The 14,793-nt window shown below is 41.8% G+C and overlaps 1 protein-coding gene across 2 annotated transcripts in view; it reads left to right on the top strand.

Moving 5' to 3' along the window:
- COL4A2 (collagen type IV alpha 2 chain) overlaps positions 1-14,112 on the top strand; it is a 139,754-nt gene extending 125,642 nt beyond the window's left edge. The window contains exons 37-48 of one of the 2 annotated variants that reach the window (XM_030477903.1): positions 425-532; positions 1,500-1,607; positions 2,902-2,973; positions 3,373-3,498; positions 3,641-3,757; positions 5,332-5,493; positions 5,631-5,729; positions 6,356-6,502; positions 7,100-7,216; positions 8,074-8,265; positions 8,612-8,898; positions 12,392-14,112. In XM_030477903.1, coding sequence (XP_030333763.1) covers positions 425-532; positions 1,500-1,607; positions 2,902-2,973; positions 3,373-3,498; positions 3,641-3,757; positions 5,332-5,493; positions 5,631-5,729; positions 6,356-6,502; positions 7,100-7,216; positions 8,074-8,265; positions 8,612-8,898; positions 12,392-12,646 — 1,790 coding nt within the window. In that variant the 3' untranslated portion in view covers positions 12,647-14,112. The remainder of the gene's footprint in view (positions 1-424; positions 533-1,499; positions 1,608-2,901; positions 2,974-3,372; positions 3,499-3,640; positions 3,758-5,331; positions 5,494-5,630; positions 5,730-6,355; positions 6,503-7,099; positions 7,217-8,073; positions 8,266-8,611; positions 8,899-12,391) is intronic. The other variant, XM_030477904.1, reaches the window with a different exon arrangement.
- The last annotated feature ends 681 nt before the right edge of the window (positions 14,113-14,793 follow it).

Below are 14,793 nucleotides of genomic sequence, written 5' to 3'. Positions count from 1 at the left end.
AGTCCACAGAGGAAAGGAAGGGGAGCTTACCAGAGGCTTTTGGTGGCTATTGAACCTGTGCTCTCATGACAGCTCCTGAAGAGGAAGTGGTTATGGACGATGGAATAGCAGAGCCAGGTCAATTTTGGGTTGGGTTGTTTAGGTCATGTGTTAAAATTTCCCTGCACATGCAGCACACTTGAACATTGGTGTCATATTCCACATAATCTGGGGAGTACTTCTAAAAACAAATTTAATGATGGTTTGGCCAGCATGCTGTAGACGACTATTCATTCTCCCAGGTTATGCAAGCACCCTGACTAAAAGAATGTCTTTATGTGGCAAGATCAGGACCTATTCAGTAGCCAGTTTCACATTACACTTCTTAGCTTTTAGGGTTGTACAGAGATTATTAAAAGAATATACTGGTTTCATGCTGTTTTAGGCACAAGAGGAGGTGCAGGACAAAAAGGTGAAGGCGGCGATCCTGGCTTCCCTGGCATTGAAGGCCTCAAGGGCACACAGGGTCTCCCTGGCACTGTGGGACAAGAAGGTAAAATATTCTTTTTAAAGCTCCAAACAATAAAACCATTTAAGAAGAGAAAGAAAAATACCTTTTCCCTTGAAATAAAGTCATTATGTTTTTTAATATGTTGATCATTCTGTAAGTTAGTAAAGAGCAGTGAAAAGGATGTAGAACTCATGGCAGCACTTACTAAGAGGAAATTTCAAAAGCCTACCTCTGCTTCATACCAGTTTTTCTTTTTACAGCAATTGTGTCCAAAGTGTTCTGTGGCTGGCATATTCAGGTATTCTAATGCTGTCTCAGTACTTCAAGGAAAAGGGCTTTTCAATGCTCTTTTCTGTCAAAAATGAAGTCAATATTCCCTAGGACCCAGTTACAGAGCCTTTGAGCCAGCTCGTTGGCTGACTGTACAAAAGTACTGGGGGAACTGAAGTCGTGTTTGGCTCTGGCTGGATCATAAACTCAGGGCTTAAGAACATGTCTTATTGCAAGAGGATCATGAAAATGCTCTTTCAGAGCAGTTGCTCCACATTTCTCATAGAATTAGAGGGGTTAGAAACTCCAACCAAGACTGAAGCAGTTTCAGTAGGTACCTCACTGGGAAACAGTTCTTGTCTGAACAGCTTTCCAGTCAGAAAGGCAAAACAGATGTGGCAGAAGGGGCAACTGAGGTGCACATAAATGAAATTACTTATCGTAACTGGTAATAGAAGTAAAATTACCATTTTAATAGGAGGCCATTGTATTTCTGAGGTTGTCAGAAAGGTTGTCAAAAACCTGAAGTTTGTAATGAATTGTTCTGTTATACCTTGCTTCTCCCACCTTTACTCTCTTTGCCTTTCTTCCACTTGGATGAGCAGTGCAGTATCATACAATGACATTAGGAAGGGAAAGCCTTATTTTTGCTGCCTGGAAGAATGAAGGTAGCACAAGTCCATGTTTTGGGTGATTGGCTTTAAGGACATTCATGAGCAATAACATCATTGTCGCACAGGTTTGCCAGGACTGGTCGGCCCCCCAGGGCAGCAAGGAAGCCCTGGGACGCCTGGATTTCAAGGTGAAAAGGGAACTCCCGGCTGGCCTGGCTTACCAGGACAAGCAGGTATTCATACAGCTTCAGCTATTCAGTCATTTCAATGTGAGCACTTGCTATTGTTCCTTTGGGATGGAGAAGAAAGGGGGCTTTTTGCAGTTCAGAGTGGCAGAGTTCCCTCTAGTAAACATTTATTCCTCATAAAGTCCATGTGCATTAGTGAAGACCCATGTGGTTGCTTTCTGATTTATGGCTTCTGAAGGACTGGTGTCTGCTGAGCTCACTTTAACTGCTGATGACCTTCTCCAACCAGGAAAGCAGTTTTCAGGAAACATACTCATTTTTCATGACAACTGGGAAGAAAAAACAAATAAATTTTTGACATGCAGCAAGAGCAGTGATATACAGTATTGGAATATTATAATGTGGCATTAGAGAGCAAACAATATACTTATCCTACATCATCATAAAAAACTGTGAACTGATCCAATGTCTGGTTTTAAGGATAAATGACTTATGGCTCAGACAGAATTCTGCTATCAAACTATCAAAATACAGGTGATAGTTTAAGATAAAGCTGCTTGAATCACAGGATATAGAATTTCATTGATTACCACCTAATTCCTTAATATATTAAACAGATTTTTTTTTTCTACAGTATAGCCAGAAATTGCCCTGCTTTTACTAGGATTCATCTATCTGAATCTGCATCAAATCTAAGCTAATACGGTTATGAAGGCTGCCTTTATGGACAGTGAAGGGAGAGAGACACTTTTTATTGTGAGGTTGAATTGTCCTGCAGAGCTCTGGCCATTGATTAGAGGTACCTGTCTAGCTTTAACATCATGCTTAACACTTTGACAGGTACAAATAGATGGGATAAATTTTACCTGTAACAGCTGCAACAGCTATTACACATTTTGTTAGGGGTTTGTTGGGGTTTTGGTTTTTTTTAAATTACAGAGAGTGAATTTCTCCTGAAGAGAGCTTCACTATAATCACATTTAGAACCTAAAATTATGCCATAATTGTCTTGATTTGAGGATTTTGGGAAACTAAATGGTTATTAAAAAACTCGTGGCAGCAAGACTGGAACTAATGGCATGCTACCAGACAGATCAAAGATATTTTAAAAAGTAATAATCTTGTTTATTACTTGGATAATAGCAAAATCTGCTAATCACAAAACTATGGTGTGGTATATTTCATAGTAAGCTTATTGTAATGAATTCATTTGCATATCATTCATACACAAGATTTTAACATAGAATAGTATTTATTCAAACATTTGAAATTTTTGCTTGGAAATACATACAGACTCATAGAAACTATCAAGATAATCATGAATGCAATTTTAAAACAGGCTTGCCTGGCTTAAGAGGAATCAGTGGACTGCATGGTTTACCAGGCACTAAGGGCTTACCAGGATCACCAGGTAAGTGAGACTCTTATTCTGCCTGTTCATAGGCATAATGTTGTGTTGGCTGCAAGTTTGACCACCAAGATCTTTGCAATGTGACTTTCTTAACTGTATTCCAAAGCCCAAGGTGGAATTTGCTTCAGTATTGTGGGCTCTGGCAAACAGCTTCATACCCTATGTGCTGCCACACAGATTGGATTAGAGCTCAACTTTAAATCATAATTTTTTTCCTCTTATCAAGTTAAAGCCTCAAGGCCTTTTTTTCCCATTATGAGCCATTTTTTCAGTAAGCCATTACAGACTCATGTATTTAGTAAATCCACATGATCTATACATGTATGTTAGCATGCTGACACACTGTTACATGCAGAAACATTTCAGCTTTCCTCTTAATTTTTAACAACTCCATAACAGGTCCAGATGGCTACGGCTCTGCAGGCTTCCCAGGTACGGTGGGTGACAAAGGAGAAGCAGGAGAGCCGAGCAGAGTGGAAGGCAGCCAAGGACCTCCGGGTCAGAAGGGAGACAGAGGTGTTCCAGGTTTGTATTCCAGAGAATGGGTTCTATGCAGGTGTTTTCCATTTTGAAAATTCCATTCTTTATGCTTAGTCTGAGGTGAGGCCTTATAATTGCAATTGTGCATTTTCCTTGTAGTACTGATTATTTCTTCTCTTCCTTTCAGGAGTCCAAGGACCCTTTGGCATTCCTGGGCAGGAAGGACCTCCAGGTCCTCCTGGGATTTCAAATATATCAGGACATCCTGGTGATAAAGGCTCCCCGGGTCTAGATGGAGTGCCAGGTAATTCATGCCTTGTTCCCCTCAGACAAGAATAAAAGATTATGTAGAAGGTTGTGCCCTCAGACAACAATAGGAGATTAAGTACTGGGTTAGCAACAGCAGTTTCATTGTTATTTCTGTCTTGATTCAGTAAAATAGCCCTATTAAATGCAATACTAAAGTGCATGAATAATTGTTGGACAGAACTAATGGCGTATAAGATAATAGGGACAGACCTCTTGAAAGTAAAAGGCAGTTTCTCCAGGTTGTCCTGATGGAAGGGTTTGATTTTCATGCAAATAACAGATTTAATCAGCCAGAATTCTCTTAACAACTTTCAGAAGGATTATGCTAATTTACTGCTTTAAAATCCGAGGTCTGTGGCAGACTTGCAGGTCTACAGAATATTTGTTTTTTATCATTTATAAAATCTTCCTCTGTGAAATTACCATGCAAACTAAGCTACATTGGGAAGTATTAGCTTTTCTCTCTACAAGGCCATGCTATGAGCCTGCCTCTCTCACACATATGAAAGAGCCACTCTGTGTTTCTCTATATTTAGAGGCTGATATACCTGTAGCTTATTGGACTGCACATTCGTTTCAAACTCTAGTACCACTGTGAAGAGCTTGTAGCAGAAGTTGCAGATGCCTCACTACCATCTTTATATGATGCATGGAAATTTTTGTGTAAACTTGGCAAAAGTTTACAACAGGCAAACCAGATGAAACCCAACAGAATACCTTGGTTTCCAAATGGAAAACAAACGTTAGTTGGCCTAACACTGCATACTGATTCCCACTCCCCAGGCAGTCATTGGATTAAAAAATAAAAGTAGAAGCAGTCAGGAGAGTGGGAACAGGAACCATCTCCCAGCCAAAATGGTGAGGCATGGCTTGCTCTTACTTCGCCACATGCGTCTTGCATTTGGTCCAGCTACAACAGGCAGCACGAGAGATGCCCCACTCAAAACCCTAGTTAGTAAATCTCTCTCTCTTCAGAAACAAGATCCAAATGTCTTCTAAGGCAGCAGAGGTAACTGAAGAGAAACCTGCCAGGTTTAGCTTCAGGCAATACGTAATTCTAGAAAAAGAAGCTGTTCCCATAATTCCCAAGACAGCTAGTTATTTGTATCCAGATGTTCAACTGAAGCACTAAGATACACTGAACAGTAAGTTCTTGGCTGACTTACCACCTGGCACTGAGCCAGGCACTCACTGCTCTTTGATTTTTCTCTAGTTACTTGGAGAATTTAGGATGAAGCAGGGAGGCACCTATTGAAGTGGGGCACTTGCTGGGGAAGGAGGAGCTCACTGAAGGATGCATCTCAGCAGGCACCTCACTTCTGCTGACATCTCGAGATGACACTGTGCTTTGTGGGAGCTTCATGCACTAATTCCTCTGCCACTACAGCAAAGAGTATACCAGCCTCAGAGCAGGAGTGCTGAATAAGTTTGTTGGGGATCTAAGCATTAGTTCCCCACTTAAATTAAGGAAATAAAACCTGATGGGATACAATTAGATAGTACTGTTATTTTCCCCTGTGTCCAGGTCTTAAGAATAAACTGATTACAACCTATATGTGCTCTAAATAGGCTATCCAGGACTACAGGGACAGCCTGGAATACCGGCTCCGCCAGGAAGCAAAGGAGAAAGTGGACAAACAGGTGTGAGTGGAGACATTGGCCCAAAAGGAAGTAGAGGTGATCCTGGATTACCAGGGAGACCTGGCGTTCCTGGGTACTCTGGGCCAAAAGGTAAGGATGGGAAATGCTGATCTTGGCGGGGGGGGCAGGGGAACCTCCTGTGCTACAGCAGCTTTAATAACATGACTTTTGCACTCACTTGATCGGTGTTGAAAGGCAGTAATGCCACCTTCTGTTTTGCATTAAAGGTCGTAAGGGTGAGCAAGGTGTCATCGGCTTTATGGGCCCAGTAGGATTTCCAGGTGATTTGGGACCTATCGGACCCAAGGGGGATAGAGGACTGACTGGTAAGTGCAATCAGGTGCATGATTCCTTTCTAAACTACTCATTTTGCAGCTCCACAGAGCTGATCTAACTGGCCTTGCTTTGAGTGGGAGGTTGGGCCAGATGACCTCCAGAGTCTTCTACAACCTGCATGACTCTGTGTGACCCCTGGCAAATTCCAGTGGGCAGATGCCTGAACTTAACATGAGTAGCCAACTTTTTGCCTTTATCAATTTATTTTGTATGAGGGACCAGCTCCAAAATCACAGCCTCTTTCAGGGTTAAAAAACAGAAGAATTCCTGATCTAAACTAAACCTCCAGAGTAGACATACTGGATATTCAGAAATACCTTTAAAATCCTTCACTCCATCTGTACCATCATGTATTTGTGTCTCCTGAAGCCCACCAAAAGATGGTGCTGTGCCTCAGAGAGCTGTCTGCTGTCTGGGGGGAACTTCCCAGCTTCCTGTGACATAAATGAGAGAGCAGTGGCATCATTCATTTCCTTCTGCTTATCTGTGTGCTGTCCAAGAGTTGCTGACCACACTGCCTCACTCACGTATGCATATATATCTGTAGATGAAAGCAGATTAAGGAAAATACTGGGGTTTTTTTAATCAAACTATCTCATCTTGTTTCTAATCACAGGCTTTCAGGGCCCTCCAGGCTCTCCTGGGCTGTCTCCTCTTCCTCCAAGGCTGGTTGCTGAGCAAGGTTCACCAGGTCCCCGTGGAAATATAGGACCTCAAGGAAGCCCAGGAGATATGGGACCTCAGGGTCCACCAGGCGATCCAGGTAGGAATTGCACATTCAGAGTGAAAGGTCAGTTCCCCTTAGTGAGGTCAGGTCACCAGAGCACTGCTTTGGCTCTCTTCTACTTTAAATTCTGGAAGTCAGAAAGAAGAGTCAAATTTTAGTCTTTTAAAGCTAGGGCTTGGCTTTCTTCCTCCTAGCATTCAGAACTTAAGCAAAACACAAGGAAACTTTGACAACACTTACATAGCCAAAGCAACACCAGATGTGGATCTCATTTAAATCAAGATTGAACTTCTTTGGTGGAAATGTGCACATCCTTGTGGGCGTGCTATCAGCACAGGGAATGTAGCGTTAGTGATGTGTGCACTTCTTGCTACTAGCTTCATCAGACATCCATGGTGCTGGCAAGAGTCAAAGATCAGGGTTGTGCTGCTCATGTAGTCTTGATCCCAGGAACTTTTTCTAATGAAGTCAGCGCTCTTTGCCTGAGCAAGAACCATAGGATCTTGCCTTTAGTGTAAATTGGTAAACATGTCAGATAACTCCAGACATACGCAAGTAGAGTATGTGTTAACAAAGCAGGTAGCATGTTCATATCTGTGTAGTCACTGTGCTTATAACCATTGTTGGTGCAAGGTTTCAGAGGTGCACCTGGAGAGCCAGGACTCCAGGGCAGGGGTGGCATTCCAGCTCCTCCCGGCTCCAGAGGTGAACAAGGAGCAACAGGGTTTCAGGGTCCAGTAGGATTTGAAGGTAAGAAATGTTGCTCAGCACTTCTTCCCTCTTTCCCGTGTCACTGCCATAAATCATTCTGTAGTTCTACCTTAATGGATGGGGAGGAGGAGAGGAGAAAGAAAGTTTCTGTCTTCACAGTTTCTTCACAAGGGACAGAAACCTAATTTTTAACAGAGTTATCTTAAAGCAATATTTTCACAATAAGTTTTGACAAATGTAGATGTCAGTCCACTCATGTGAGTGAGTTTGTTTGATCTGTGTTTTTATATTGATTTTGATCTGTGTATTTTTATATTGATTTTCTCTGAAGTATTTCAGCCTAGTGTTTTACTAACAGTTACATTCATGGAAACAAATGGTTGGGTAGGTGATATTTGTGTAAATGGTGTTTAAGGGAACATATTTGTAAAAGAAATACCTGTGTCCTTATCCAATCAAAGAGCAGAACAATTACTATCTTAATTAGCTAAGTACACGGAGAAGAAGGTATTTGCAGAGCATAGTTGTAACTGTATGAAGCCAACACAAGTAATTCAGAAATCATTGTTTAATCTTGGACTAAGAAAACATTTTAAAGGAAAAATAGGCTTATCTGTATTGTAGAAAGTATGCTCAAATTCAGGGTGTTACATGTGACTTTTCCTGGCTCTAATAGCGAAATACATCACCTTAGAAACCAGGGAGCCTGATCCGGCACCAGTCTACTTGAAAAGCAACTGCTGAAATCCTGCAACTACAGTTCTTTTAACAATAACTTACCATAAGAAGAGTCATCATGCAATTCAGTTTTATTCATCAGCAGCTTAGCTGGAATATCAGAGCATTTGTGGGAGCACAAACTAAGTTGTATTATTTCTTTCCCCATCTCTTCTAAGGTCAGCCAGGCCGCCCCGGTAGCCCCGGGCTGCCAGGCATGCCGGGTCGCAGCGTTAGCATGGGCTATCTGCTGGTGAAGCACAGCCAGTCCGATCAGGAGCCAATGTGCCCGGTTGGCATGAACAAACTCTGGAGTGGATACAGCCTACTGTACTTTGAAGGACAAGAGAAAGCACACAACCAGGATCTAGGTATGTGCAGGTATTGCTGGCAGCAGCCTCAATTCCATGTCTCTGACTGAAAATAACAACAGAAATAGATCTTAGAGGAAGCTGGAAGCTGGGATTTCAGCAGACAGGCTTAGGAAACACCTGAATGAGAAGATAAAAACTGGATGTCTGCATAGAGTGCCCCTGAGATAGCTCCTGCAAGTCATTAGTGTTGCTCAAGGGGACCTCTAAAGCCAGAAAAACATTCTGGACTGCAGGGTTTTACTGACGCACGCTTGGGAAAGAGCAGGAAACTGAAAATGTGCATTGTCCTCTGTGTGAATGATTGCCATCATTTCTATTATTTTTTCTCTTCCCTTTTTAACAGGGCTGGCCGGCTCATGTTTGGCTCGTTTCAGTACTATGCCATTCCTCTACTGTAACCCTGGGGATACTTGTTATTATGCAAGTCGAAACGATAAATCCTACTGGCTCTCAACTACAGCACCTCTTCCAATGATGCCTGTGGCAGAAGATGAAATCAAGCCATATATCAGCCGGTGCTCAGTTTGCGAAGCGCCGGCTGTGGCAATTGCTGTCCATAGCCAAGAAGCTTCTATTCCTCACTGCCCTGAAGGCTGGCGAAGTTTGTGGATTGGATATTCCTTCCTTATGGTATTTGTTCTCCGGTGTCACATTTTGTGTTTGAGTCTTAGATACTAGGAAGGCTGCTCTGTTTTAGAGCCAGCAACACCAAAACCATGCATCATACTGGGGAACCTACAAAAACTACAAAACTAGTTTCTAGGAAGCAGAAGAGGAGAAACAAAATTTCTGCAAATTGCAGACAAAATTGCCTCTTGTCAGAATAACATCTGGAGTCCTTACTACATGTACAAAATAGTGCTTCAGAGCAGAACACAGGGACAGCTGTGGACTAACAAATAAAATTGCACCAAGGTGCGACAGTAGCCTACAAAGCACTTCCACAGCTAAAGATTAGGAGTTACTTATGTACGTCACTAGTAAGAAGCTGATCTGGATTTCAAAAAAAAGAAAAATCAACCTTTTCCCTTCTTTTGGAAACTTAAAATCATCAATGTTTGCTCTAAGATTTGAAAGCTGGAGAGGGACTTTTTATAGCAAGTAGTAATAGGACAAGGGGGCATTAAACAGAGAGAGAGTAGATTTAGATTAGATATCAGGAAGAAATTCTTTACTATGAGGGTGGTGAGACACTGGCACAGGCTGCCCAAGGAAGTTGTGGATGTCTTATCCCCGGCAGTGTTCAAGGCCAGGTTAGATGGGGCTTTGAGCAATCTGGTACAATGGAGGTGTCCCTGCCCATGGCAAGGGGGTTGGAACTAGATGATCTCAACCCAAACCATTCTGTGATTTAGAAGCCAAAGTTTTTCACCTAGTCTGGAAAGAGTAACAGCCTCCTGTTGTTTTTAAAATTAAGCTTCAGTGTTGTATCTCTAATGGCAACAAGAGCTGAGCTCTATATCCCATGGCTTACAGGATCTGTTAGATCTTGTGATCTTATAATTAGGAAATGGGAGGTTATAGAAAAGCTTAGCATTAGGTGTGCAGTGGAAGACCTGCTGAAGTGCCCGACCTGCTTTTCCTGCAAGACTGTACAGAGATGTCCTGTAAGTACTGGAAAGCTTAACATGGTAAAGATCAGCTAGAATGTTTGCGAGTGATCTGACAGATGCTCATTTTTCTGACTGGCTTCATGTACTGGAGAGTCAAAACCTGCAACAGTAAGCCCATGTTGTTAACTCATTAAAGGCTGGACTGAATGCTGAAGTAAACAGGGTTGGGGAAAAAAGAAATTAGATTTGTCTGGCAGAAAATATCATAGAATAACAATAGTCATTCTTACCTGCAAACCATTTGTTTGTCAAAACCCACAAATTTAATTTTAAGAGAATTAATTTAAGAGAATAAGGTAAAGGAAATCTGAGATTTTTCATTTAGTTACAGAAATAAAAAAAAACCCAAACCAAAAACCCCCTACAAAACAAAAAAAACCACCTGAGAGTGCAGGTCACATTTTTGACCAGCCCTATGTCTGACCTTCCTTTTGCTTCTATAAAAAAAACCCTGATACCAATCTCATAGTTACTTCACAAGAATGCTAAGGATTAATTAAATGTTTGCAAAGCCCTGTGTAATCACAGAGCTTTGTTAAGAGCAGAGTTTCACCTTAGCAAGACCTTTTGCCCAGGACAAAGTGCCAGCACTCAGGAACACAGAGCGAGAAGAGTTCACATTTTCCCAGCTAGCGTTTGGAGGGAATGAAGTGTTTGGTGAACACATTTTTGCTTCTCAGGCAGCTATGCAAGAAGTACAGCATGCTTTTGGTTATCTCAGAGTACATACTGTTTTACTTCCTTGGCTTAAATTTGTCACCTCTTTCCTGTAAGGAAGATACAATCCTGAAGGGAGTCATCACAGACTCCTGCCTAAACAGCCATAGAAGCCAGGCAGATTTCAAGTAGCAAGGGAACACCAGTATCATGCATGCTATAAAGGCAGAGTGGCATAAGCGTTGCAGAAGGATGGAAGGCCATGGCCAATATCAGAAAAGATACTACAGGCATAGAGTTGGAGCTTGTACTCTGAGCATAGGAGTGCCAGTATTTATCCTGAGGTTCTCAAGTGGGTCTGCTCCCAAGCCAGGGCTCAAATAGCATGTGCAGTTTTTGCTAACTGCTTTCCAGCTCCAACTGAAAAGGCCTCAAAGCTGTAATGGTTTACGCTGCTCCTTACCAACTTTGTTCTTACAGAGGAGTGCTAGAACAGTTTTGCTTCTGTTTTCCATAGCCTAGCAAGTCATGTAGATTTGTAAGGCAGCTGGTAGGCTGCAGTGCTGGGGTCTGGGTAAGGGGTTCTGGGGGGAGGGAGAGGGAGTTGTTTTGTTGTTTGGTATTTTTTTTAAACAACCATCTAACAACTAAACCTCAGCAACGTGTAACCTCAGCCAGAGAGCAGAGTCCTTTGCTCTGTTAAAAGGTGGCCACTTCTTTCACTCATTTATATAAACACACTGGGCCTCTCACAGCACAAACCAAATCAGTTACAGCTTGCACTTTCATAGGATGGTGTTTATTAAGACATAGGCAGGCAAACATAGTAGATGTGCCCAGATTTCCCCTTAGATTTACAAAACTATTTAGCAACTTTATTTTCCAGCTGCTTTCTTTTATATTGCAAATTCCTTCAGGTTTTAACAGAAAAGGAAACAGCTTCACATAAAAAGTAGCTGTACAGCTCTTAAAGGGATGGAGGAAATGCCTATTTTTTAGCAGTGCCTTTGACAGAAGAAAAGTAACATTCAGTTCATTACCACAGTATGTGTCAAAAGTAACAGTTGAGTGGTGTAAAGATGCATAATTTTGGTGTAATTTGCTGTCAAAGAATATGCCATAGAGGGAACTAGTTATTTGCATAAAAGGTGATTTTGTTTCCACAGTGTTCCTCATGTGCAATGCAGAGTAAGACAGACTTTTTAATTAGGGAAATTCAAGTTAGATATGTGTGTGCTGGAAAGTTCTTCTCAGTGAGGGTAATCAAACAGAGGACCAGTTTGCCCAGAGAGGTTGTGCCATCCTTGGAGGTATTGACAACTCAACAGCGCCCTGAGTGACTGTGGGCAACTTTAGAGTTAGCCCCGCTTTAAGCAGGGGACTGTATGAAAACCCCTCCCAGCAGGCCTTTCCCACCTAAACAATTCTCCAGTTCTAAGACTTTCAACAGTGAAAATCTAAACTATAGAAAAGATGTTTGTCAGAAGATTTTAAAGTGGCATCAATGCAGGAGCTACGCCTTTGTATAGCTAAAGCATAGCCAACCCCTTAAGCCTTACATAGCTGCAGGATTAGCTGACTCTCTGCTCTGGAGAGAAGAATGCCCCATCCCTGGCAGTGTTCAAGGCCAGGTTGAATGGAGCTCTGCACAACCTGGTACAGTGGAAGGTGTCCCTGCCCATGGCAGGGCGGCTGGAACTAGCTGATCTTTAAGCTCCCTTCCAACTCAAACCATTCTATGATTCTATGAATTAGGAGCAATTCTAGTGGCTTTTCTCTTTTCCCATGTGTAAGTTTTTGACAGCGTTGCCTGCAGCTGTACTCTGAACGCTGCCTTCCTTGTCTCGCTTTAGCACACGGCTGCTGGTGATGAAGGTGGAGGACAGTCGCTGGTTTCTCCTGGGAGCTGCCTAGAAGATTTCAGAGCGACTCCTTTCATCGAGTGCAACGGCGCACGTGGAACCTGTCACTACTTCGCCAATAAATACAGCTTCTGGCTCACTACGATTGACCAGCCCTTCCAAAGCAAGCCCTCAGCAGATACACTCAAGGCAGGACTCATCCGAAGCCATATCAGCAGATGTCAAGTCTGTATGAAAAATTTATAGAAGTCTTTCACAGTATAAGGAACCTGCTTATCATGTGCCTCTTATACAGTGGAACCTTCTGCGAGGGTTAGACATTTGAATAAATCATGTTGGTGCTTTTTTAACTTATTACCTCAAAAGCTGAATGGAAAGTTAGTTTTTAAAAATGTCTGTAAAAGCAAATTAAATGTTAACACAAATCACGTCTAACACACAGATCTAGTGCTGTGTTCTCCTACTATACAGTATATATATATACTTTTTGCTAGTCTAACATTACATCATTTGCCAAATGATACAAATACTCACAGCTTTGAAACACCAAAAAACTCAATAAATGGTTACCTTGGTCAGACACCAACTGCATTTACTTTAAAAGAATATATGTATCTTTTACATTTACTGTATTTGTCACAACAGTAAACACTAACAGCTCCAGTTCCATAAATTAACACAGTGTGATCAGAGAGAGAAACTCTTGCAAAATACCGAAAATAGTTTGGTAAGTGCTCATGTCCAGCATTGAAACCTAACTTTGATTTCAGTATTTTATACTTGGGTATTTCAAACACACCCAAAACAATCATCTTTTTATTGTGTTTGGTTTTTTTCAAGCCTAAAAATGCTTTAGCACTTAACCACTGGCAAGAGCAGAGAAGCCCACAGGCCTCCCAAGAACAGTGACCACAAAATGCAACTCTTCCTCTTTCAGTTAGGAGACTGAATGCTGAAGATCAGCATTTTATTTTACAAGCTTGATAAATTTTTTCTAGACATACCCCAGGATCATTACAAAGGTCTCTTGCTCCTTGCTGTGTTGTGGACATCCATCCATGTCACACTACCCGCACAGCAGTGGCACTGGTTGGTTTTTCAATTGCAGCTTTTCCCCTCTGAAACCAAGCCACTCATTGCAGGTTTTAACCATTACTGCTGGAGCAGCTATTGCACATAGGGTAGGCTTTGCAGGAGAGCATATTGCTCAATGCCACATGACCTTCAAGCACAGAACGTCCAGGACTGCCACTTGTCTGTCCGAAGGCATGCTGTCCCGGCAGCTGGGGACACAGCAATGGCATAACCACCACCAACTTGCACACAGCCATCCTTGCAAAAGCAAAGGGGAAGGAAGCAAAGCATTAATTTGGAACCATCTTTCCCCATAGAGAGCCAGGTTATTGCATGCCAGGCTTGATAAATGGCCAGAATGGCTAGCTCTTTCCTTCCAGAGAAGCAATTTAGCCCTAAGTTGTCTGTCACCACTGCAAGAGACAGGGAAGTGGGGAAATGGATCAGTTGCAAATTTCTACTGGCATAGTCTGATTATGTACCTGAATGCTTAAACCTGAAATTGAAGAGATTTTTATAGCAATGGCAGTTGATTTTCAACAGTTCACCTCACTCCTGCTTCAGGTGCTTTCAGCGTTTGTACTTACATTCCATCCTCACTGTATCATAAATAAAACCTGGTTTTTTCTACACTTTTATTTGTTGATGATTTCCATTTTGTAAGCAGTGTTTTTCTGCGCAACGGTATGGACAGCTCTGTTGAATTACTTTGTTTGCACCTAAGGAATTAGAAGAGCACTGCCAGAAAGCTCCTTCCACTGAAATTCACACTCTTTAACCAGGAATACACGTGTTTATTTCATGGCACTTTAAAAGATCCACGAGGGAAGCTGTGTTTCTAAAATTGCTTACTTAAGCTGAACTACTGCAATAGTATTCCATCTTGTCGTTAGAACAATTTAAGCCAATAAATTGCGATGTTGCACATTAAAGCAATGTATTATTCATGCTATACAGTGTTCAGGAAACCAACATTAACAAAACTTCACGTTACCTCAGAAAAAAAAATATGAAATATAAATGAAGTTAAAATTCTTAGCTAGCACACTGTCTAACCTTGATTACTTGTATAGATGGTGAGATATGTCCATAAACAGAGAAATTACCTAAGCTTGAAATGAGCTCTCTGGCTATGAAAGGCAGCTCCCAAACAAAGTAATCATTTGTTCAGCTAAATAAAATACTTAGAATGGAAAACAATGCAGCCGACTTGAGCCAAATCTATTCCATGCTTGCCAATTCTTTTAAATACACAGGGCAGTAACAAACACCCAAGAATCAGCAGCTTACCTCTGCCCGGTGCTCCTAGGCATCAGTGG

The sequence above is a fragment of the Strigops habroptila genome, chromosome 2 (assembly GCF_004027225.2).
Source record: "Strigops habroptila isolate Jane chromosome 2, bStrHab1.2.pri, whole genome shotgun sequence".
NCBI lineage: Eukaryota > Metazoa > Chordata > Aves > Psittaciformes > Psittacidae > Strigops > Strigops habroptila.
This window is presented reverse-complemented; position numbering and strand designations above follow the sequence as displayed.